This window comes from Lepus europaeus, chromosome 1 (assembly GCF_033115175.1).
Source record: "Lepus europaeus isolate LE1 chromosome 1, mLepTim1.pri, whole genome shotgun sequence".
NCBI lineage: Eukaryota > Metazoa > Chordata > Mammalia > Lagomorpha > Leporidae > Lepus > Lepus europaeus.
The window spans coordinates 66,435,854-66,462,024 of NC_084827.1; the positions used below are offsets into that span (position 1 = coordinate 66,435,854).

The window sequence follows — 26,171 nt, forward strand, 5'->3', positions numbered from 1 at the left end:
CATAGGTTTTTCTTGTAGTTCCCAGCCTTAAACAACAGTTTGTGTGTGTGTGTGTGTGTGTAAAATCACATATTTGAAGATATTTAGTAGTATTTCAGGATTATTAACTCCAAAGTCATTGTTTATCGTGTGATTTCCCTCTTATCTGAACTCTGCTTTTTAAAATTTTTATCCCTGGTCATCTGTGCTGATTTAGTTTCTTCACATAAAATAACAATAAACTGTGTTTTATATCTTCTTTTTATGGACTTAATTGTTTTAAAAGAAGACTGGTACGGAGTTCCAAGCTCCTGGCTTTGGCCTGGACCAGCCCGGACCATCCCCACCCAACCATGGCAGCTGTTTGGGAAGTCAGTCAGCAGTTGCAAGATAACACTCTCTCTCTCTCTCTCTCTCTCTCTCTCTCCCTCCCTCCCTCCCTCCCTCCCCCTTCTTCTCCCCCATTTCTTTATAACTCCACCTTTCAAATAAATAAGTCTTCAGATAGATAAAAGCAAATTAGAAAGCGTCCCCCAAGTGTAGTGCTGAAGTGCTGCCTGGTTTCTGTGCATGGAGAGGCTGCGGTGTGCCTGCCTGGGAAAATGCGTGTCTCTGATCAGCTTTGTTCAGGCTTGAGTGATAGTACTTAATCCAGCGGTGAGGTCAGTGACTGCGAATCACCAGTATATATTAAATCAGGTGTCCTTAGACAGAAAGATGCATAAAAGAGGTTATGTATTGACAGTTGCATGAAAATGCCATGACCTGAGCAGCTCACAGGAGAGCCTAGCCTAACCCCATCTTTAACCCAGGGGCAGTGACTCTAGATCGGCCTTGTTCAGTGATCAGCCAGCTTGTTAGACAGCAACTACCTGAGTAACCAGAATCGACTGTAGTGACAGGTCCTTTCTGAGCCGACAGAGATCAGTGTGAAGATAGCAGGCAAGTATTTGGGAAGGTCGTTTGCTCACAGTCAGGCTGGGCTCTGGGATTTCCTGTGCTGTGCCGCCCCCGCCCTGGCTGGCTTACATCCATCGGCAGCTTGGATCCCTGCGCCGGGACAGGAGCCAGCTTGGGGAGCAGCGGGGGCGGCTTAGGGCGTCCTCTGGCTGCTGGATTTCCACCGCAGGCTTGGGAGACTGAGGCTGGAGGTCCTTCTCAGCGGCAGGACTGGACATTCTCATGCCTGCTTCCCTCTCCAAACAAAGTGCCCTGATCTGTAGGATCAGGCCCCTGCACTGCCTAGCCAGGGATTGAGAGTTCCTGTGTGGATCTATATTTGTTTCTTTGTAAAAGTTCTATTTTGTGTTGATACTGTTTTTTTTCCTTGTCCCAAACCAGCTGGGTCAGGTTCCAGGAAGAAGGGGTTTTTTAGGCAGGGAGGTTTGGAGACCTTCCTACACCCAAGGCATTCTTCCTTCCCAAAGCCCCACCCTGTGTCAGCTGGAACTCAGGAACCTATGCCTGTCTCCCATGCTAACTCTCACTCATATAGAATTGCAGATAGAATGGCGCTGCAGTTGAAACGTTCTGTTGAATAGGTATTCAGCTGTGTGTTAATTGTGATTTTTTAAAGCATTTTTGTACTCTGAAGCTATACGGTCTTTTCCTGGGTCTCAGACATGGTCTTGGCCCCTGTGTTGATGTGGGATTGCTGACAGTGTATCCTTAGGAAAAGGAAGAATTTGGGTTCTCCTTCAGCTGCTCATGGGTTCTAGAGATGTTTAGGGGGCCTCTGATGAGCCTTGTGTTGGGTGAGGTGCTGGAGTATGAAAAAAGGCCTAAAGCGTTCTGCCCCTCGGGGAGCCACTTCCTTGAGTGTGTGTTGGGGCAGACAGAGGGGCCTAAGGCTTGGCCATGGGGGACCGGACTGGAGAGGTGCCCTGGGAGGAGTCCTGCAGATGGAAGCCTCTGTGGGAAGGCACAGTGGCTGCTGAAGGGCTTTGCAGGGAAGCTGGGGAGGGAAAGGTGTGGGAGCCAGGAGCTGGCACTGCAGGGCTGGGAGGGGTTTGTGACAGGCGGATTGTGGTGGTGATAAACACCCCTGAGAAGCAGCGAGGCGTGGATTGGGGAAGGCCTCTTGTGCCACTTAGGCAAGTTCACACTCCTTCTGCGCTGTGGCCTGCTTCCGATGCCTGCAACTGCTGACTGCTTTATGGATGTATTGGTACCCTCAGTCCTCACCAGCCCTGTAACTAGTAGGCTTACTCCCCTTTCCGTCCCAGTGTTCAGTAAGTTCTCTCTTGTTTGCTGTTTCAATTCTCTCTTTCTTAAATGGGAATAGCTGAGTTTTGTTGATGTGTAAGACATTTACATCAGAAAAGTGCAGATATAAGTATGCTAAGAAATAGCTTAACCCAAAAACACATGGTCAACGTTAGTGCTTCCAAGAGTGTTAAAAAGTGTAAGACAAGTGACAGCCTCTTGGATTCCCATCACTCCGTGACAGCCCCGTGCGTGCCATTGTGATGAACACTGCGATGTCTCCCTGTGCGTATGTTCTCAATGAAATGCCTGCATTACAAAAGCGCACCTGTGGCTTTCTCCTTGTTTCTCCATCCACTAGTACGTCATGGCCATCTTTCAAATTTGGCATCCGTAGATCCACATCGCGCTTTTGTGGCTGTGGGATAATTTATTTTATGTTGTAATATAATTTACATAGCCAGTTCTTCATTGATAGACATTTAGATGGATTCTAACTTTATTAATTAAGCAGCACTTCAATGAGGCGTGGGTGTTGTGGTGCAGCAGGTTAAGCCGCCTCTTGGAATGCCCAGCACTTATATCCTGTGCTGAAGCACTACGCTGCTTCCATTCCAGCTCCCTACTAATGCGCCTGGGCAGCAGTGGTGGATGGTTTTAGTGCTTGGGCCTCTACCATCCATATGGAAGACCTGGATGGAGTTCCAGGCTCCTGGCTTCAGCCTGCCCCAGCCCTGGCTTTTGTGGCCATTTGGGGAGTGAATCAGCAGATGAAAGATCTCTTTCTCTGTGTGTGTGTCTCTCGCTCATTCTGCCTTTCAAATAATAAATAATTAGTTTCTTTTAAAATGAAATACTTAAAGAAGATCTTCCTTTAATATATTCTTCGTGCACTTATTATTATAAAATGTGTTCATGATGAAAAATTTTGAGATGTATGAAAACAGAATAATGAGGTTTCACATACACCCAGTTGAACAGTTAATAGTAGTATTCTACAATTCTTTTTTTCATCTGTACTTTCCTACATAATTGTTTTTCCTCTTCCAGGGTAGTTGAAAGCAAAAACCCATCATCTTATAATTTTTTTTCATGTATTCATGTTCCTTAGGCTTTTAAGATAAGGACTTAGGGGGTGACTGTTGGGGTGCAGTGGGTTAAGCCTCCACTTGGGATGTCTGTATCCCATGTTGGAGTGCTTAGGATCAGGTTCCACCTCTGCTTCTGATCCAGCTTCCTGTGAATGTATCTGAGGAGGCAGCAGGTGATAGCCCAAGAACTGGGAGACCAGGATGGAGTTCTTGGCCTGGCTCAGATCCGGCCGTTATGGCCATTTGGGGAGTGAAGATGGATGGAAGATTCATTTTCTCCCTCCCCCGCCTCATTGTAAAATAAACAGATTTCTTTTTTTTTTTAAAAAGTATAGAAATGGAGAACTTGCCAAGAGTTAGAGAAGGGGAAGAAAGGAGGCAGCCATGGCTATAAAAGTGTAGCACGAGCGATCCTTGTGATAGAAATGTTCTGATTCTCAACTAAGGAGTTACCCATATTTATCTGCACATGATAGAATTGCATAGAACTAAATGAATGCACACACAGGCACACAGACACACACACACACAGGCGTGGGTATTTGTTGTAGCAGCTAAGTAACTACTTGACCCGCTTGCTTCCCATAGAGGAACGCCTGGTTCAAGTCCTGGCTATTCTACTTCTGACCCAGTGTCCTGCTAACACATACTCTTGGAGGCAGCAGGGGGTGGCTGTGGGAGACCTGGATGGAATTCTGGGCTCCTGACTTCAGGCTGGGGGAGCTCTGGCTTTTGCAGGCATTTGGGGTGTGACCCAACAGATGGAGGCTCTCTCTCCATCTCTCTCTCTCTCTGTCTCCCTGTTTTTCATATAAAAATAAAAATGAACAAATTTTAAAAAATTGATACACACACAAATGTAAAACCAGTGAAATCTGATTAAAGTTAATGGATTGTATCAATGTTAATTCCCTGGTTGTGATAGTGGATTATACTCAGGATATTGCCATTGGGGGAAAATGGCTGAAAGGCATAAGAGCTCTCTCTCTCTCTAGAATTTCACATAACTGCACACAAGTCTGCAGTTATCTCAGAATGAAACGTTTCTAAAAATCATCGTTCTGAAAATTCTGATGATTAACAAAAGTAGGCAATGACCCTTAGAAGAGTGTTAAAGCCGTCAGGTAGGAGATTGATGGATGGGGAGCTTTGGAATGGACACATCACGGACTGGCAACACCTGAACACACTACTCAATCTTTGTTTGTTTGTTTATTTGAAAGAGCTACACACACACACACACACACACACAGAGAGAGAGAGAGAGAGAGAGAAAGAGAGAGAGATCTTCCATCTGCTGGTTCACTCCCTAGATGACTGCAATGGCTGGAGCTGCGCCGATCCGAAGTCAGGAGCCAGGAGCTTCTTCTGGGTCTCCCACGCAGGTGTGGGGGTCCAAGAACTTGAGCCATCTTCCACTGCTTTCCCAGGCCATCAGCAGAGAGTTGGATAGGAAGTTGAGCAACTGGGGCTCAAACCGGTGCCCATATAGGATGCCGGCACTGCAGGCAGTGGCTTTACCCGTTACGCCACACTACTCCCCCGCACACTACTCAATCTTAACCAATGAAACAACCACATGGAACCCCTGGTTTAGTGGCACTGAATGGGGTGTGGAGGAGCATGTGAAAGGACAGCACGAGGAGACCTTCAGCCAAGTTCAAATGATGGAAAACTGCAGAAAAGATGGGATTTCTTCAGTAAGTAAGTAACACAAGAATGAAGGAAGGTCTCACATGTAAAAAGGCTTAACAGGTATAACTATGAGCATTTAGACCTCATATGCATCCTGATTTGCATAATAGCAGAGGTTTCTGGAATCAATGTTAGTTCTGTTTATATGTTTTGGGATAATGCTTTTTAAAAACATTTATTTATTTGAGAGGCAGAGTGATGGAGAGACAGAGGAAGAGATCCTCCACCTACTGGTTCACTCCCCTAATGGCTGCAACAGCCAGGACTGTGCCAGGCTGAGGCCAGAAGCTGGGAATTCTATCTGGGGCTCTCACATGGGTGGCAGGAGCCCAAGAACTTGGTCCATCTTCCTCTGCCTCCCGAGGCACATCGAGAGAAAAAGCTCCAAGGGCCGGCACTGTGGCATAGCAGGTTAAAGCCCTGGCCTGCAGTGCCAGTATCTCATATGGCTGCCGGTTCCAGTCCCAGCTGCTTCACTTCCAATCCAGCTCTCCGCTATGGCCTGGGAAGGTAGTAGAAGATGGTCCAAGTTCTTGGGCCCCTGCATCCACATGGGAGACCTGGAAGAAGCTCCTGGCTTTGGATCAGCTCAGCTCCGGCTGTTGCTGTCATTTGGGGAGTGAACCAGCGAATGGAAACATCTCTCTCTCTCTCTGGCTCTGCTTCTCTCTGTAACTCTGTCTTACAAATAAATAAAATAAATATTAAAAAAAAGAGAGAGAGAAAAAGCTCCATCAGAAGCAGAATAGCTGGGACTTGAACCAGAGCTCCAATATGGGATGCTGATGTTGCAAATGGCAGCTTAACCAATAGCAGCACAAGGCGGGCCCCAAACATATGGTAATGTTTCCAAGTCCCAACCAACCGCACCCAATGAAGCCCCCATTTTTATAATTTTGTCATTACAAGAATGACTTATCAATGGAATTATACAGTATACAATCTTTTGAGATTGGCTTTTTCCATTCAGCTTAATTCCCTTGAGATCCATCCTGAGTGTTTGAGCATCAGCAGTTCATTCCTCTTTGTTACTGAATAGTATCTAATGGTATGAATATACCACAGTTTGTTTGACCATTCATGTTTGGGCGGACATTTGTGTTGCTTCTCATTGTGCAATGGCTATGCTGTGAGCAAACATAAGTTATTGTTTTTCTGGCATAAATGTCCAAGAATGCAGTTTCTGGGCTGTGTGGTAAACATGTTTATCATTTTCATTTCCAGAGTGGCTGTACCATTTTATATTCCCACCAGCAATGAATGAGTGATCTAATTTCTCTGCATTCTCCCCAACAGTTAGGGTTTTCATTATGCTTTATTCTAGCCATTCTGATAGCTATGCAAATGACAATTATTGGTTTAATCTGAGAGGCAGCGAGACAGAGACTGACAATGCCAGTTTTTAAATCCAGTCATTCTGTCAGTACTTTTTAGCTGAGCTCTTCTATAAAGAACTTTTCTTCCTGCTGGTTTAATAATCCTACAATGCAGTCTGTAGTAGTCAGCTTTTTGGTACTAAAACAAAATACTCTGATACAGGGGCTGGTGTGGTGGTGCAGTGGGTTAAGCCACTGCTTGTGACACTGGCATTTGATATTGGAGTGCCAGTTCAGGTCTCAGCTGCTCAGCTTCCCATTTAGCTTTCTGCTAATCCTCCTGGGAAGGCAGTGGCTAATTGCTCAAGTACCTGGACCCCTGTCACCCACGTCAGAGATAGATAGATAGATAGACAGACAGACAGACTGACAGATAGATGAATGACTGAGTTAATGACGACATGAGTAAATAAATAAAACCAGTCTTTTAAAAATACTTGAGAGAAGCTACTTAAAAAGAACATGCTTTGGGGTCGGTGCTGTTGCGCAGTAGGTTAATCCTCCGCCTGCGGTGCCAACATCCCATATAGGCACCAGTTCAAATCCCGGCTGCTCCACTTCTAATCCAGCTCTCTGCTGTGGCCTGGGAAAGCAATAGAAGATGGCCCAAGTCCTTGGGCCCCTGCACCCGTGTGGGAGACCCAGAAGAAGCTCCTGACTCCTGACTTCAGATCAGTTCGGTGCCGGCTGCTGCAGACATTTGGGGAGTGAACCAGCAGATGGAAGACCTCTCTCTCTGCCTCTGCCTCTCTCTCTAACTCTTTCAAATAAATAAAATAATTCTTAAAAAAAAAAAAAAAGGGACATGCTTTATCTTGGCTCGTGGTTCTGGAAGTTCACTGTCCGTTGTTCAGGTCCGTTGGCTTGTCCTCTGGCAGAGTCCTGAGGTGGCACAGAGTATCACATGTATGTCTAATTCCAGGTGGTGTCCAATACAACTATCAGGAGTTAATCCTGACTACCCCCTAATGAGCCAATCTAAACGAATCACTTCCCAGAGATCCCACCAACAGACACCATACATGAAGTAAGTTTCCATCCTCTTAATGCCATTAACATAGAATTTTGGGGACCAAGCCTTTCTTTTTTTTTTTTTTAATATTTATTTATTTACTTGAAAGGCAGAGTTACAGAGAGCCAGAGATAGAGGTAGAGAGAGAGATCTTCCATCTGCTGGCTAACTCCCCAAATGACTGCAACGGCCAGAGCTGGACCGATCCAAAGCCAGGAGCCAGGAGCTTCCTCCAGGTCTCCCACATGGGTGCGGGGGCCCAAGGACTTGGGCCATCTTGTACTGCTTTCCCAGGCCATAACAGAGAGCTGGATTGGAAGCAGAGCAGCCGGGACTCTTAACTGGCATCTATATCGGGTGCTGGCACTGCAGGAGGCGACTTTACCCTCTATGCCACAGCACCAGCCCCCAACAGACTAAGTCTTTCACATGTGATTCTTTAGGGGGACATTCAACACCCAAAGCTGAGCCCCACATGGGTCGTCTGAACAAGAGAGGAAGGATAAATATTTGAGTGTTGTTCTCATTTCCATCTTTGCCTTGGTAAGCCAATTTTTACAGAACCTAATTAGTTGTATTAATGATTTATTTGAGAATGAGGTAGAGAAGAAGAGATGCATAGAAATGGTAGGAGCAGGGGAAGAGAGAGAGAGAAAGCAAGCTCCTGTCCTTTTGTTCGCTCCCCAAATGCCCACAGTGACCAGGAGTGGGCCAAGCTGAAGCTAGGAACCAGGGACTCAGTCCAGGTCTGTCATGTGGATGGCAGGAACCCAATTACGTGGGCCATCACCAGTGCTCTCCAGGGTCTGCATTAGCAGGCGGCTGGAGTCAGGAAGTAGAGCCAGGTATTGAACCCAGGCACTCTGACTTAGGATGTGGGCACCTTAGCCTTTAGGCCAAACGCCTGCCTTTAATTAATTAAGAATAATAATAATAATTAATTAATTATTAATTAATTAAATAATTAATTAACAATAATAATTAATTAATTAAGAATCCAGCACGCCTTGACCCCAAGTGCTGATCAGTTTTCCCAATGCCTTTTAATTAACTATCTTCCCCCATTATTCGAAATGCCGCCTTTATGAGTGCTTTGGTAATCTTGAATCTGAGTATTTTGTTATGCTCCATGGATTTGTCTGTCTATTTCTGTGTCAGCAGGACAGTTTCTGTTACTATAACTTGATTTTCCATGAGCATTTTTGTTACTACATTTCATAAAGTTTTGAAAATCATATGTACCTATGACTTGCTTTGCAACATATTTTAATAATTAGTGTTGCCAGCCTCTTCTTTTTTTCTTCTTTCTGACAGCTTACAAATTCTTCCAGATAGATTTTAGAAACATTTGTGTCAAGTTCCTCAAACAACTCTTCTGTGTTTTGCTTGGGATTTTATTGTTTATGGATTAATCAACTTTGAGTCTTTTATTGTTTATGGGTTAATAACTTTGAGTCTTCACACTCAAGAACAGGATCTTTCATTTCATTTATCTCTCTCTCTCTCTCTCTCTTTTAAAGATTTATTTATCTGGAAGTCAGAGTTACACAGAGAAGGAGAGGCAGAGAGAGAGAGAGAGAGAGAGAGAGAAAGGGGTCTTTCATCCACTGGTTTACTCCCCAATTGGCTGCAATGGCTGGAGCTGTGCCGATCCAAAGCCAGGAGCCTGGAGCTTCTTCTAGGTCTCCCATGTGGGTACAGGGGCCCAAGGACATGGGCAATCTTCTACTGCTTTCCCAGGCCATAGCAGAGAGCTGGATCGGAAGTGGAGCAGCCAGGACTCGAACTGGTGCCCATATGGGATGCCGGCACTGCAGGTGACAGCTTTACCTGTTGTGCCACAGCGCCGGCCCCCATTTCATTTATTTCCATTTATTTCAATCTTTTATATTCTGGGATATTTTCAATTAATTTATCCCTAAGTTGATTCTTGTTGGTTTCTCAGTTCCTTCCTTTGAGGAATGCCTTTAAATTTGATCAGATTCTTTTTTTTTTTAAGTAGGTCAAACCTTCTGGGCAAATGTCAGATTTTGTAATCTGTACGAGAGGCTTTCAGAGAGAGTCAGTTCCCTAAGCTAATGACCTGCATTACCCACTGCGCTTCAGGAAAATCGGGTGATGGTTCCATCTGATAGGAGCTGATGTGTAGTCACTGGCTATAAATTACAACCAGTTCCTGAAGATGACCATACGTTGTTGACCAAAATTAGATGTTAACACAGATTGGGAGTTTTAAATTGAAAACGTCAACTGTTTAAGTACAGCATTTAGGCAATATTTTATTAAGTGGAAAAAAAACCCTCAGACCTACAATTATAAAAGAGTTTTATAAAGCATGCTTGTGCCAGCCTGCTTGGCCTTTTAGGTTGGACCATTGCTCCTGGGGATTATGATTTTTGTCTGCTGCTTATTTGACCTTTGTTTATGCTCAGACCTATTTTTCTCCATGTAGAAGGGCAATGGTTATTAATAATGGTTAAAGCAGCTACTATTTATTGAGCCCCTTCTATGTGCTATGTCCTAAGTGTTTAACAAATGGTAATTTCATAAATTCACTGAACAACATTTTATAAGAAGTTATTTATTCTGGAGAGAGAGAGAGAGCGAGCTTTCCTCTGCTATTTACTCCTCAAATGCCCTTACAGCCAAAACTGGACCAGGTCAGAGATAGGAGCCTGGTGTTTAATCAGTGTCTCCGACATGAGTGTCAGGGACCCAAGGATTTGGGCATCACTTGCTGCCTCCCAGTGTCAGGGTCTCAAGCCCGATGCTAGCCCCTGACCAGCAGGGGCAGCACAAGCACTCCCCAACAAGGCGAACGGGAGAGCTAAGGTCAACGGGTCATGAACACACCACAAGCACCCGTGAGTTCTGTCGAAGCAGGGACTGCTTTATTGAAGAAGTATGCAGGCTTATAAAGCTTACAAAAGACATGCGCGGTAGGGGAGCCAATCATCGAAAAGGTCATGCAGGCGTGGGTGGAGCACGCACAGGGGCATCTTAAGCAAAGTATAGGGATCATGCACTGTCCACGTGTCTGGAACTAAAGCGGACCTATCCCTGCCAGTGGTCTGATCTTAACCGCAGCTGCCGTAGACACGCCCCTTGAACATCCACCAGGCGCCATATTGTAATGGAAATTTTAGGCAATGCCCAACATCCCAGAGCTGGACCTGAACCCTGGCACTCTGCTGTGGGATGTGGGACTCCCAGGTGGCCTTTTAACCCCTACACTAAACCTCCACCCCGTGCTGAACAACTCTCCAAGGAATTCTCATTTTACATATCAGCCAGTTGCAGATAAGAGGCAGACTGGAGATTTATTTAAATTAAGTCTGTTTAGCTCTCTGCTCTTTGCAGCCTTGGTCTGAGCTATGGGCTCTAAGGTGTGTGTGGGTGTAGGTGGGTGAAGGTGGGTGGTAGGTGGGTGTGAGGTTTCAGATGCTGCCACTAAGTGTCTTTGTGTTAAGTCTGAGAAGTGGGAGAAGCGGCCACAGCTTTAACAAACCTGCCAATACTCTTTCTAAAATGCAGAAGGCTTCTAAAATATCTGTCTCTCAAGAGTTATCCTTTATTAAGCATTTCAGTATGTTTTCAATTTTTATTTTGTAGGTGCTTGCTCAACCGCTATTTTGTGGAGTCTAGGATCAGATTTTCTGGGGAGCATTTTAGACCAGACTTAATAAGAAATAATGTAATAACCAATACTGGATTATCAGAAGATTTGTTAAGCTCCTTAAACACTAAACAAGATTATAAGGAGAATCCTCACCTTGTTTTAAGGGGATAATCTGTCTTTGGGTCCTTTAAAAGCACACACTTAATCATAAACAGTATGCTAGTTTTAATTACAATAGCATTAATGCAGCTGGGCCCTTTGCTTTTTATAGATAATAGGTTGTATATTCTCTCAAACCTAGTAAAATAGTTGTATAAGAATTCCTTGATGATGCAACTTTCCAGGCCAAATTAATGTGGCTTGTGTACGTTATTAAGCATGTAAGACATACTGAAGGCATAGAGAGTAACATCCTCAGACTATCCATGCACTTAACATCTTGCTTAGAACATGAAATGTTACCAGCATTATTGAGCCTCTGGGTGCCCCTTCCCAACTGCATAATTATACCTCTGCCTCAGAGAGCAATTAATCATCTCATTTCAAACATAATAAAGTCTGTGTTCCTGAATTTTGTATAAATGATAGTATACTCTGTACTACAACTTGCTTTTTAAAAATTTTTTAAGGATCTGAGAAGCAGAGAGAGGCATAGAGAGTGTGTGCATTAGCTCACATTTTCTAGTTCATTCCCCGAAGGCCTGCAATGGCTGGGCTCTCAATCTGGGTCTCCCCCTTGGCTGGCAGGAACCCAGCCAGTGGAGTCATTGCCATTGCCACCCAAGGTCTGCATTAGCAGGAAGCTGAAATCGAGTCGGAGCTGGGGTTGAACTTAGACACCGTGGTTTGGAGTGTCAGTGCCCTATGCGGCATCACCACGGATGAACCTCAGAAAAAGAATGCCAAGTGGGAAAAGCAAGTTGAAGGGGCAGGTGTTTGGCCTAGGAGTTAAGATGCCATCATTTATGTCCCCTTTTCTTGTTGGTGAGCAGTTAGTTGTTTCCAGTTTTTGTGACTAGTAAAACCTGTTGATGTGAATGTTCTTTTTCAGTTGTCCTTGAACATAGATGTGAGAGATCCCCAGGGGTGCCTCCTGATGAACGTAACTACTGGATTGAAAGGTATGTGTGTCTTCAGCTTTGCCAAATATCGCCAGATTATCTCTGAAAGTAGGGTGCCCATTTGGACACCCACCTTCACTGGTTGGGTTCTCATTTTTCTGCACCTTTGTCGACATCAGATATTGTTAGACTTCCATTTGTCAGTGTGATGAGGAATAGATCCCATTGTTATATTGAATTTCTGTGATTACTAGTGAGGGCAATTATCTCTTCTTACATTTGTTAGCATTACAGATGGTTTTTCCTTATTATGGTCAGTCCTCTGTATCTATGAGTTCCACATATGTGGGTTCTGCATCCATGGCTTCAACCAAACAGGGATTGAAAATATTAAAATATAATCTGCATCTGTACTGAGCGTGTGCAGACTTTTCCCCCTGTCATTATTCCCTAAACGATACACTTTAACAACTACTTACAGAGCATTCACGCTATGTTAGATGTAAGTGATCTAGAGGTGATTTAAAGCCTAGGGGAGGAGTGTAAAAGGAAACCAGACCTTATCTTTAGACTGGCTCATTTCACCTCTGTTCTGAGGCTGGGTTTTCAGGGTCTTCCTGGCTGTTAGGTTTTTTTCAGGCTCCCTTAGAGTGACAAGAGAGTCCAGTACTCCTTTCTCTGAGATCCAAGCACCTAAGAGCTGTAACTAGACTGCTGTGGACCCACCTCAAAAGCTTAACCCAACCTTGACCTCGGCGTCTTTTTGGATATCCACTGAAAAAAATTCTCAGGATTCAGCCTGTCACACCGTCTGTCCAGAAATGTTGACAAAGGACCTTAGTAACCTGACTCTCAACCCTACCACCACATTCCCTTCCCCTGTACCAGGAGACCCCCCTCTACGGCCTGACAGAGGTGAGAAGATGATGTTCCAGGTGCCCCAAAGGAGGCAGAAGTAAGAACATTGTTATCTGAATGGAGAGAAAGACTGGTACACCTGGGGTACCTCTTAATGAACAGATATTCTCAGCTTAAAAAAGATCACAGGAGCACTGTTCCTAAGGGAGTTCAGAGTGAATCAGGAAGTGAGGCATTCAGATGCCGCTGCCTGTATCATGGATAGAACCCTTCAGAGAGTGCTACGACAGGAATGGATTATGACTAAGTCAATTTAGGCATAAGCCTTGTTCTTATACTGTTCTTGCTAGTAATTTCATGTAGTAGATAGAAAAACCGATTCTATGCTGAAATAGACTTGTATACCCATACTTTTGAAAGCCTAGGATATGAGTTGTGGTATGTTTCTCTTCCTTCCTTGATAGCAGTAATTTATATGGACTCCATAGTTGGAGTGTATTTGAATGACTTCCAGTATACTTTAGGTTTTTTTTTGGACAGGCAGAGTGGACAGTGAGAGAGAGAGAGAGACAGAGAGAAAGGTCTTCCTTTGCCATTGGTTCACCCTCCAATGGCCTCCGTGGCTGGTGCGCCGCAGCCAGCACACCACGCTGATCCGAAGCCAGGAGCCAGGTGCTTCTCCTGGTCTCCCATGGGGTGCAGGGCCCAAGGACTTGGGCCATCCTCCACTGCACTCCCGGACCACAGCAGAGAGCTGGCCTGGAAGAGAGGCAACCGGGACAGAATCTGGCGCCCCAACTGGGATTAGAACCTGGTGTGCCGGCGCCGCAGGCGGAGGATTAGCCTATTAAGCCACGGCGCCGGCCTTTAGTTCTTTTTGATTTGACCCAGAGAAGCAGCACCAATACATTTCAAGTATTCCCAAGTGTTTTAGAAGACTGAAGTCAATGAGATGAGACCCAGCACCAAGAACTTACATGCAGAGTACTCTGTGGGAAAGGAATGTAAAGAAAGCATTGGGTATTTTGGCTACAGCATAGTAATCAGGGCAGATAATTAGATATTCTGGCTTTCAAATGTTTGTATTGCAATAAAAGGAAATTTTGATGTGCTGTATCAAAGGAAGCAATTCAGCCTATGGGAGGATTAGATAGGTTCCATATAAATACTGTGACATTTTATAAAGGGACTTGAGCATCATGGATTTTGGTATCTATGGGAAATTCTACCATCATTCCCCCAAGGATAACGAAGAGTGACTGTTACTGTACATCCTGGTTAAAAGTTACATGCAAAGTTGAAAATAGCATGGAGTAGCTACTACTAAAGAGAAGTTTGTCAAGCTGATATCCTTAAAACACTAGAAACTTTGCAGATTGTTCTGGAGATAATAACTTTGATTTTTTTTAAAGCACAATAGAAAGTGTGGATGTTGAATTAAGTTTATGCTCGATTCCTGGCTCCATTACTTACCAACTATATGACCTTGGGTCATTTATGCAGTCTTTTTGAATCTGTCTCCTCATTTTCAAAAAAATGCTTTGGTAGGGCCGGCACTGTGGCGCAGCAGGTTAACACCCTGGCCTGCAGTGCTGGCATCCCATATGGGTGCTGGTTCAAGACTCGGCTGCTCCACTTCCCATCCAGCTCTCTGCTATGGCCTAGGAAATCAGTAGAAGATGGCCCAAGTCCTTGGGCCCCTGTACTTGCGTGGCAGACCTGGAAAGAAGCTCCTGGCTCCTGGCTTCAGATTGGCACAGCTCCAGCCATTGCAGCCAATTGGGGAGTGAACCATCAGATGGAGGACCTCTCTCTCTCTCTCTCTCTCTCTGCTTCTCCTCTCTCTGTGTAACTCTGACTTTCAAATAAAATAAATAAATAAGTAAAGCTTTAAAAAAATGCTTTGGTGAAAAAATTAAATGAGATAATGTTAACACCTGGCACCTAGGACTAGTACATAGCTTTGAGGATGGACTGTGCATACTCAACTTCAAGATTGTGAAAAAGGAGTAGGAACATGGCCTATAGTTACATAATCAGTCCTGAAAGCCAAAAGTATTTCTGAGATTGAAATGCCCTCCATGGACTGTTGACTCTAATATTAATGTATTTCTGTCTCAGGATCCACTGGCACAGAACATCCAAAGGTGTCATGTGTCTGCCACGTACCCTGCATTTGGCCATACACACACACACACACACACGTGCCCTCATGGCATTGCTGTTTATCTTCTGTGCCCTGTCAATCTCCTACCCCTCAAGCCTCTGTGACTGACAGAGCTGTCCAGGATCCCTGCATAGGTGGACTTAATATTGGGCCTCTTCTGGGTGCCCTGGACTCCAGCTTCCATTGGGGAACTCTGTCAGTGACCGCACAGCATGGAGGGATGGGCTGGGTGCAGAGAGCTGGGGTGGAATGTGGGCTGGGATCCTGTAGATAATTGTGAGTTGATCTTGTTTAGACCATTCTTGTGTCTCTGGCCACAGGAATTTCTTCATATGGCTCCTGAAGAAGTGACCATCACAGTTCGCCTCATTCGTTCATTTGAACACCGCAACTTCAAACCCATAGTGTATCATGGGATTAACTTGGACCAAACCGTAAAGGAATTTATAGTATTCCTAAAACAAGGTAGGCAATATTACATTTGGGTTTATTAGTATTAAAAGTAGTTGACTGTGACACTAATCATGACCAATTTTAAAAAATATTTGAGAGACAGAGCAAGAGAGGGTGAGTATTCCTGTGTGATGCTTTACTCCTTAAATGCCTGCACACCAAAACCAGGAGCTGGGGACTCAGTCAAACTCCTCCCAATGCATGGTGGGGACCCAATTACGTGAGCTTCCTCCCAGGGTCTGCGTTGTCTGGAAGCTGGAATCGAGAGCAGAGCTGGGACTTGACCCCAGGCACTCCAATGTGGGATGTGAGCATCCCAATGTGAGCCTTAAATGCTATGTCAAATGCCTGTTCCCACCTCTGATTTTAATAACTGACGTGTTTCGCTCATTCACATTTGATAAAACATCTAGGGTAAGCTTTTCTTATTTTAATTGGAGTGTCATTTTTGTGGGGTGCAATGCACAGATCACCATGTACTCCTTCAGGGGTTTGGGCAAATGCATCCTACATATCTGACAATTTTGTTTGTGTGTGTGTGTGTATATATATATATATATATATGTATATATATATATATATATATATATATATATATATATATATATATATTTGGCTTGGCTTGGACATAATTTTAGACTGACGACAGGCAGTTGCAAGGACAGGACCGTGTCCCTGATGCTCTTCACACAGTTCCCCAAAAGCTAACACAATCTGAAGTTTCTCTTCCCCTCTGTCTCTCTCCCCTTCTCTTTCCTGCTCCTCTCTCTCTCCTTACCCACCTTAGTCCCTTAGTTTTTTCTTTCCGAACCATTTAGAAATATGTGACTGAATCCGCACATTTCAGTGTGTATTTCCTAAACACATGGAATTCTCATTCTCTTTTGTAACCGCTGTACAAAGATCAAAATCAAAAACTTGGCATTGAAACAATGCTGTTGTTTGATTTAGAGACCTCACTGAGGTTTTAATTGTCCCAATAAGGTCTTTCATAACAAAAGAAAAGTACGTCATATGTTGCATTCAGTTCCTTTAATCTGAAAGATTTTGGAGTCTTCTGTTTATTTCATCACGTTGATGACTTCTAAAATATATATTTATTTGAAAGAGAAAGAGACACTATGAGAACCTTCCATCCACTGTTCCCTTCCCAAATGTCAACAACTGCCAGATCTGGACCAGGCCAAAGCCAGGAGCCTGGGACTCTATCTGGGTCCTACACGTGGGTGGCAGGGACCCAAGTACTTGAGCTGTTCTCTGCTGCCTTCCCAGGTGCATTAGGAGGAAGCTGGATTGGAAGCAGGGTCGTGGGACTGCAGGTGACACTCCGATACGGAATGCTGGCGTCACAAGCAGTAATTTAACGCACCGTGTACAGTGCTGGCCCCATATTGATAATTTTGCATAGAACAGGTAGTTATGTTTTCAGAATCCTCCTCAACTGGTCTGGTCTGATGTTTTCTCTTGGGTTAGATTTCAGCTGTGCCTTTTGGCGGGAAACTTGTAGAAGGGATGCTGACGTCAACCCGGTGCCTCCCAGCAGGACGAGTCCCATTGATTCAGGTGTCTGCCAGCTTTCCTCATCATAAACTTCATTATAATTCAAAAGTACCTTGTTAGGGGTATTGTCTGAGAATGCACGATTATCCCGTTCTCAAATTTCCATCTACTATCACAGCTTTCTTTGATAGTTTATGCCTGAATCAGTTATTATGCAGATTGGCACGTGGTTTTTCTATTTCTGCCACTCCTTCCACATATTTTAGTTGCCTTTCTATAGTAAGGAAGAGCTTTCTACCAGCCCCTTCCCATTAATGTGATTCCTTGTTTGTATCTCTGTGGTCTCCTGAATTCCGACTTTATCATTCTTTATTACTTTATTTATTTTGCTGCCCCAATATCTCCATCTTGGGATCCCCTTCAGCCTAACTCCTGTGTCCTTTCAACATGTCCACATCCATTTTTGAGTGCCTCCTTACTCTTTGGTACAAGATGTTCTAGACTTCTGGTCTTCACTTGGCCCAGCCTTGGACCAGCCAGCTCTCTGGGGAGCTGCTGATACATGACTAGAGAATGGTGTTTGGAAACCAGGAGTTGGTTTGCTTGTGTGTGCAGTGCAGGTGTGGGTAGCTAACTTTGTAGAACATAGTGAATCCTCAGCATTGACTTCCTGATGGACATGGTCAGTTTTCTCAACTCATCTCTCTTGTGTTTGTAGTCTTGGGTGGTTTGCCCTCCCGCCTTGTTTGAGTACACAGTACATACTCTGCCATGGAGAAGACCGGGGCCAGTCACTGTACCTGGTGGTGACTGTTCATAGGGTTTCATCGGGAGGATGTAGCGTCAGCAGATGTGAGGGCTCCGTCCTTTGAGGGTGTTGCTTAATAATCAGTGTCAAGTGGAGTTGCACAGAGGAAGGCTTTGTGTGTGTGACAAGTAAAGGAGACAGTGGGAAGTGGAGCTCCCCAGAGAAGCACTTTCCAGGGATTTATTTTTTTTAAAGATTTATTTATTTATTTACTTGAAAGTCAGAGTTACACAGAGAGAAGGAGAGGCGGCGGGGGGGGGGGGGGGGGAGGTCTTCCATCCATTGGTCCACTCTCAAATTGGCCGCAATGGCCGGAGCTGAGGTGATCCAAAGCCAGGAGCCAGGAGCTTCTTCCAGGTCTCCCACGTGGGTGCAGGAGCCCAAGGACTTGGACCATCTTCTACTGCTTTCCTGGGCCACAGCAGAGAGCGGGATCAGAGGTGGAGCAGCTGGGTCTTGAACCAGTGCCCATATGGGATGCTGGCGCTGCAGGCAGCAGCTTCACCCGCTAAGCCACAGGGCTTTTACAGCAAGGACGGGGGGTGTCCAGGATGTAGGAAAGGTGGAGTGAGAGGGCCCTTCCTCTGTTTCAAACTCTGTGGAGTGACAGAGAGAGGGGAAGAGAGAGAGAGAAAGATCTTCCATCTTTTCCTTCACTCCCCAAATGGCCACAACAGCCAAAGCTGGGTCAGGCTGAAGCCAGGAGCCAGGAACTCGATCCAGGTCTCCCACACGGGTGGCAGGGACCCACATGCTTGGACCATCTTCTGCTGCTTTATCAGGCCCATTAGCAGGGAGTTGGATTGGAAGTGGAGCAGCCAGGACTCAAACCAGTGCTCCAATATGGGGTGCTGGCTTTGTTGGCAGCAGCCTAACCCAGTGCACTACAATGCTAGCCCGGAGTGTGAAGTTTTATGGCTGTATTCTTCTTTACTGGGGGCAAATTGAAAGTACTGAGATAATCTTGTTGGAGAAGAAAAATTATTTTTTCTCAACCTTTATAAATTCTTATTTGGAAAGGATCCTATACCAAAAGATTTAGCAGGAGAAAGGAACAAGCTTGTCACCATGCATATTTAATACATATCAAGAGAAAAATAAACAGGTTCATTAGCATGCATATTTCATATATACAAGGGGGACACCCAGAGAATGAGTAGCTCTCTGAGAGGTGGCTTTGAATTCCTGCTCATAAAGCATCTCCAACAAACAATAATGACTTTTCAGAGAAAAAGATAAAGAAAAAGGACTTTGAGTGTCTTGTGGCAACAACCTGAGAGAAAGCAGAGGACTGATAAGTGCTCATGAGTAAAGCGAATTTCGGGCCCAGGGGTCTGCGATTATCTTCAGCAGTTGCTCTCTGTTCTCCCTGGAAGAGAAGGGAGGTAGGACAGCTTTTGTCTGTGGAACCTGCAGCCTACTTTTCAGCAAATAGAGGGAGGAGGGCAGAGAATTCCCCTGCATGTGCGTCTTAATTCCCTTCTGCCCCCAAACAGTCCTTATGCCAAAGAGGCATATTTTAGGGTGACATTTTCTGGTCCCCACAATATCAGTTAGAGAATGTTCTTGCTTACTCGAAGCATATTCAGGCTGCAAAATAGAAAGCAGTGTCCACATGTTTTTATCTTTCTTTCTGTGTGTGATGGGTGACAGCACTTCTCTGTGTCCGTCCAGCCAGGGCTCTGACTGTCTTCTGGAAGCCTTGAGAGTAGCATGTAACCTCAGCTGCTGCAGGCCAGCGGGCGAGGTCTTTCCAGGGTCACCGTGTTCTTCTCTTGCCAGGTTCCACAGGCTGCCCGCTGCAGCACAGCAGTGGCTCCAGCCTCAGGCCTGAACACATCCCTCGCCCACATTAGTAATGGCATCCCCAGGCTTGCTCCATTTGTGCCTGTGGGGCCATGTGTTCCACCCACTCAAAGGGTAACTCTTGGGGAACAGATTTCTTTTGAGTTGTGGGCTGTGTGTCCAAACCTCTCTTTGTCATCTGATTTGTGGTCCTATGGCACTCGGAAAGATCAGTGGGCCGCATGCTTGCCTTTTAGGACCCGTGTCCATAGCAGGGACAGGCTCGTTTGATAGTGAGGGGTTTCTGAGAGAGTAATAACAATGCTAGAGGGAGTGTGTTTAGATGTCCAGCTGATCTCATTTCATCCTCACCGCACCCTTCCAAATTAGCAACTGTTCCTGTCCCCATTTTACAGGGGAAGAAACGAAGGGACAGAAAGATGGAAGACACTGTCCCGTGGCTAATACAAGGCAAGACTGCAGATCAGGCCAGGCAGTCTGACTGAAACATACGCTGCACTAAATTGCCCGTTTATTCTCTTCACTGGCTGGCTTGCTTACGTAGGATCTCTGCAATGAGCAGATTCACTCCGCATCAAAAGAGCCTTTGGCTTCATTCTGCTCCAGTGTTTTGAACACCGAGAGCTGGAAGGTTGGCATGACATTGTGGCAGAGTGCGTTTTGTCCAGACAGGAATGGTCATTGTGACGAAAGATCTCTTGGGGTTATTTTAGAGGCCTTATTCCCTTTCGAACTGTTCTGATCGTCATCGCTTTCTTGCCATCCATTGTCACCTGCCACAGTTGTCTGACTTTTCCCTCTGCCAAGAAACTTTGGTGCAATTTGATTCACTCTTCACTGAGAATCATTGTACGAGGGCATTCAGCCATTAAAACATGAAGTCATAAATGTAATGTGTCCAAATGTGTACATTAAAAAAATGTAACTACATGGGATGTATTTATAGGTAAGTATAACAAATACTCATAATATAGCAAAACAGTTGTTAAAATCTGGGCAGTTGATGGTAACCAGATACTGTGATCACAGAGGTCCCATAATAAATTACCTTCAATAGACAACTGATTTTGTAGATCCAGAGTAGTCCACAAATCAGTTATCTATATGTTTTACTGACTCACTGATTTGGGAGCATTTCAGTACTTGGTAAGACTCCTGGATGTGAAATTACCCCGTCCTCAGAAGGAAATCTCTGAGGAGATCTTTGCCCAGCCTCCCAGGTCAGAGTTCCTTCTTCAGAACCTGCCACTCCTGGTGACATGTTACTTTGTAAAGCAGTCTTTTATGTTGGGGAATGCTGTATGGTTAGAAGGATTTTCTTTTTTCTGTTTTATTAAATGAAATTTGTGTCTATTTGTTTGAGAGTTAAGAGAGAGATCCCCTCTGCTGGTTCACTCCCAAATGTCTCTGGGCCAGGCTGAAGCTGGGAGTAAGAGCCCAATCCAGGCCTCCCTGGTGGGTGGCAGGGACCCAACTCCTTGAGCCATCACCTGCTGCCTCTGAGGGTGTGTTACCAGAAGTTGGAATCAGGAAAAGAGGTGGGACTTGAACCCTGGTACTACACTACCAGACATAGGTATCGCAACTGGTGTCCTAACCACTAGGCCATCAGTCTGCCCCAAGATTTTCTTGTTCATTATTAGTTCCCACACCAACAGGGAGACACATGACTCTCCACCTGCCGTCTCTTTACTTGTTTAATTCCGGTGTGTGCCTAGAGGAGTGTATCCCCTTGGGAAGCAACTTGGTGTTGACTAGACTACAGTGCCTGTGTGCAGTTGTTTGCTCCTTGGTCTTACAGAACCTGTGCATTCCCAGTGTTTTTAGATCAGCACCTTCCATCCTCTTGGAGTAGGTCATTTCATGCATCTGTATCTCAGCTGGATTCTCTTGTCATACCTGCACTCTTATCTGAGACCCCTGACTTCCTTTTTTTGGTTTTTACTTCGCACACATTCGCGTTTGTTCTTTGTGCTGTAAAGCTCTCTGGGTTTTGGACAACTGTACCATGCTCCATGGCCACCCTGTGGTGTCACCCAGGATATCTGGGCTGCACCTCTTTGTCCTCCTCCTCCCTTCCCTGCACCCTTGGCAGCCACTGATTTTTCCCCCTATCTCTGTAGTTTTACCTTTTCCAGCACGCTGCATAAGTGGAAACATAGAGCACACGGTCTTTTCCGACTGGCTTCTTTCGCATAGAACTACGCATAGAACTAAGAAACACACGTGCACAGTCCTCTGTGTCTTTCCCTGAGACCTCTAATCTCCTTTGGTGTGCACAGTCTCCCCCTTCTTTAGTCTCACACTGTATTGCTATTTTAAAGGAAAAATCTAAGCTAGTGTCTTACAGAATTTACGAAAATCAATTGCATTTCTGATTACTGGCAATATACTTGTATGGTCAGAAACTGAAAACAAAATTTCCAACTATCAAAACCCACGGGATACTTCAGGATCTATTTGAGAGAGATGTGAGACATTTACAGTGAAGACCCTGGACAGCACTGAGAGAGATTTTACAGCACTTAAATAAGTGGAGGAGACATACTGTTGTTTTGTTCATAGGCCAGAAAACTCAATACTGTTGAGATGCTGTGTCTCCTCAAAATGATATACATTCCAATTCCCATCAGCAGCTCAGCAGGCTTTTTTCCCCTTTCAGGTAATGTGGTAATTTTTATTCTAAAATTTATAAGTGAAGATAAAAGATTTAGAATGGTCAAAATGACTTGCAGAAAGAAAGAAAATAGTTGAAGCAATGGCACTACTTGATTTCATGGCCACATTGTAAAACCAGGAGAGTCAAGGTGGACATATGTATCATTGGAAAACAAGGTCCAGAAATAGACACACATGTGTTCAATGATTTTTGCCCAAGGCATTTAGGGAAAGGGGTCATCTTTCCAAAAAGGTACTGGGACAATTGGATAGGCATATGCAAATAAATGGAGCCCAACTCTTACCTCCTGCTATATACAGAAATAACTCAAAATTGGCTAAGGTGTAAATGAAAGCTGAAGCTATAAAACATCTTGAAGAAAATGTAAGAAAAAAATTTTACTTTGATTTTAGTGAAAATTTCTTAAATATAGTATAGTAAGCTCAAACTATAAAAGAAAAAATCAGAATTCAGCAAAATTAAGAAATTAAGAATTAAAAATTAAGAAACTAAGTGCTTTCAAAACACATAGTGGCCGGCGCCGTGGCTTAACAGGCTAATCCTCCGCCTTGCGGCGCTGGCACACCGGGTTCTAGTTCCGGTTGGGGTGCCGGATTCTGTCCCGGTTGCTCCTCTTCCAGGCCAGCTCTCTGCTATGGCCCGGGAAGGCAGTGGAGGATGGCCTAAGTGCTTGGGCCCTGCACCGGCATGGGAGACCGGGAGAAGCACCTGGCTCCTGGCTTCAGATTAGCGTGATGAGCTGGCCGGAGCGGCCATTGGAGGGTGAACCAACGGCAAAAAGGAAGACCTTTCTCTCTGTCTCTCTCTCTCACTATCCACTCTGCCTGTAAAAAAACAAAAAAAAAAAAAACAAAAAAAACCCAAAAACAACAAAAAAACAAAAAACAAAAAAACAAAAACCAAAAAAACACATAGTAAAGAAAATGAAAAGGGGCAGGCTTTGTGGTCCAATAGGTTAAGCTGCCACCTGCACTCAAGTCCCAGCTGCTCTACTTCTTATCCAGCTCCCTGCTAAGGTGCCTGGGAAAGCAGCAGAAGATGGCCCAAGTGCTTGAGCCTCCACCACCCACATGGGAGATCTGGATGGAATTCTAGGTTCCTCAATTCAGCCTGCCCTCACCTCAACTGTTGCAGCCATTTGAGGCGTGCCAGCAGATGGAAGACCTCTCTCTCTCTCTCTCTTCTCTCTCTCTCTCTGTAACTCTGCCTTTCAAATAAATAAAAATAAATCTTAAGAAAAAGAGAAGAACATTGGGGCTGGCACTGTGGCGTGGCGGGTGAGGCCGCTGCCTGCAGTGCAAGTATCCCATATATGCCCTGGTTCGAGTCCCGGCTGCCCCATTTCTGATCTGGCTCTCTGGTGTGGCCTGAGGGGGCATTGGAGGATGGCCCAAGTCCTTAGGCCCCTGCACCCGCATAGGAGACCAGGAAGGGGTTCCTGGCTCCTGGCTTCAGGTTGGTGCAGCTCCGGCTGTTCCGGCCATCTGGGGACTATACCAGCAGATGGAAGACCTCTCTCTCTCCCTCCCTCCCTCCATCTCTCCCTCCCTCTCCTCTCTCTGTGTCACTCCGAGTTTCAAATAAATAATAAATCTTAAAAAAAAAGAGAGAACATGAAAAGACAAAACACATACTTGAGAAAAATATTTATAAAGATATACAAGTAGGGGTGGTGCTGTGGTGTAGAAGGCTAAACCTCCACCTGCGCTGGCATCCCATATAGGCACTGGTTCAAGTCCTGGCTGCTCCTCTTCCTATCCAGCTGTGCTGTGGCCTGGGAAAGCATTTGAAGATGGCTCAAATGCTTGGGCCCTCGCACCTGCTTGGGAGACCCAGAGGAAGCTCTTGGCTTCTGGCTTCGGATTGGCTCAGCTGCAGCCATTGAGGCCATTTGGGGAGTGAACCAGCAGATGGAAGACCTTTCTCTTTGTCTCTCCCTCTCTCTGCAACTCTGCCTTTCAAGTAAATAAATAAAATCTTTAAAAAAATAAAAAGAAAGAAAAAATATACAAGTGGACTTCAAAAAGTTCATGGAAACCTGAACTAAAATGTAGTTTTTTTTGTTGCAAAAATTTTAAAATCTATGCCTAGTTTTTTCTTTTTTTTTTTAGTGATAAGCATGGCTTCTGGTCTCTCTCTCTTTTTTTTTTTTTCTTAAGATTTGCTTTTGTATTTGAAAGGCAGTTACAGAGAGGCAGATGTAGACAGAGAGGTCTTCCATCTGCTGGTTCATTTCCCAGTTGGCTGCAAAGCCACAGCACTGGTACCTGTTTTCTTTTTTTCCCAAATTCTGTACATTTTGCATAAACTTTTCAAAAGCCCCTTGTATATCTACTAAGGAACATTTTTCTAGAATAATATTTTTTAAAAAGTCTTTATTTAGTAATAGAACATATTTGTACAAATGTATTAGTCTATTTTTCATTATTTTAACTAAAATATTCGAGAAGCTTCATTAGGGAAGAAAAGCTTCCTTTCAGCTCACAGAATCCGCCAGCCCCGCAGTCCAGCATCTCGTGGGGGACAGGGGCTGCACGTGGCAGGTGCAGAGGCACGGAGGCACGACCACATGGGGAGCCAGGAAGAGGAAGGGGACAGTGAGGCAAAGCTTGCCCTCAAATACTGAGAGGAGCCCAGGAGTGCCTGAGCGGGACACTGGCTTTGAGAAAGTGTCCCGAGTTTTTAAGGCATTGCTATCTGTTTGTTGGGATATCCTACTGGGGGTGCGCATTGGACAGGGGATTTCACATACATTTGCTGATTGGCTTGGGTCTCCTGGAGACAGTCCGTCTCCTTAGGGACTCAGCTCCCTCCTCTGCTAGCTCTGGGTGAAAGATTGCAACAACCCTGGATGTGTGATTTAAAGCCATAAGGTCACACAAGATAGCCTGGATCTCCTGGAACCAGTCTGACTCTCCCCAGGGGCTCAGCCCCTTCCCCTGCCAGCTCCGAGTGAGACTGCCCCCACCCTGAAGGTGTGATTTAAAGACGCAAGGTCGCACATGAAGCACAAGAAGCTATGAGTGGGGGAGATGCCAGTCAGTCTGGAGACAGGCTTTCCAGCCACAGCTGGCAGCCTGCAGCCTGCTTGTGAAACACATTCTACCTACATCGGAGGGGCCCACAGGCCCCCAGCCCCTCTGGACAACTTCACCCAGACCCTTAGCAGAGAGCTGGATCAGGCATTTTGGAGTGTATTTCTGCTAAAGCTCTTACCACACTGTAATGTGTTTAATGACTCCTCTGTCTGTCTGTCTGCACCTGCAGAAGATAACTGGCTTGGTTCCCAGCCTTCTCAGTGCAGAAGAGTGGCTGTCAGGAGGGTTGGATTCCAGTTCCAGCTCTCGACACCTGCAGTGGACAGACCAGTTATGTTCCTCACTGTTCTCCACTGCTGTGGAAGAGCTTCAGCTTCATTCGTTCATTCGTGAATCTTTTTAAGTGCATGCTATACCCAGTGACTATCTTATTTTTTTTAGTTTTATAATTGTCATTCAGTCCTTAGTTTCCAATTCTCTGCCAAAATTATCAATCTTGACATTTTTCTTCCCCTTAAATATTTTTTGCAAAGTTATTTTTTAATCCAGATTTGACAACTCCATTTTCTGGATCTTCTGTGGACTTGCTTGTACGGTCTCTTATGCCTTTTAGTTTTTACTGTCACGTCATCACAGATGTTTGGCTATTTTTGATTGCATACTAGGCATTTTGCATTAAAAAATCGTGAAAATAATTTGAGGTTTTTCCAAAATGGATTTTGCTTTGCTTCTGAGATGTGGCTAGGAAAATGGGACATCCAGTCAAGATCTTTAACACGATCAGGAAGTGAAAGGGTCTGAAGCTGGGCCTCATTTCCTAAAA

The 26,171-nt window shown here is 44.9% G+C and overlaps 1 protein-coding gene across 3 annotated transcripts in view; it reads left to right on the plus strand.

Moving 5' to 3' along the window:
* C1H2orf76 (chromosome 1 C2orf76 homolog) overlaps positions 1–26,171 on the plus strand; it is an 84,968-nt gene that overhangs the window by 14,135 nt on the left and 44,662 nt on the right. For all 3 annotated transcript variants that reach the window (XR_009865217.1, XR_009865201.1, XM_062184745.1), the window contains exons 2-3: positions 12,029–12,098; positions 15,384–15,528. Coding sequence is in view for 1 of the 3 variants with exons in the window: in XM_062184745.1 (XP_062040729.1) it covers positions 15,396–15,528 (133 nt within the window). In the remaining 2 variants the exon portion in view is untranslated. The remainder of the gene's footprint in view (positions 1–12,028; positions 12,099–15,383; positions 15,529–26,171) is intronic.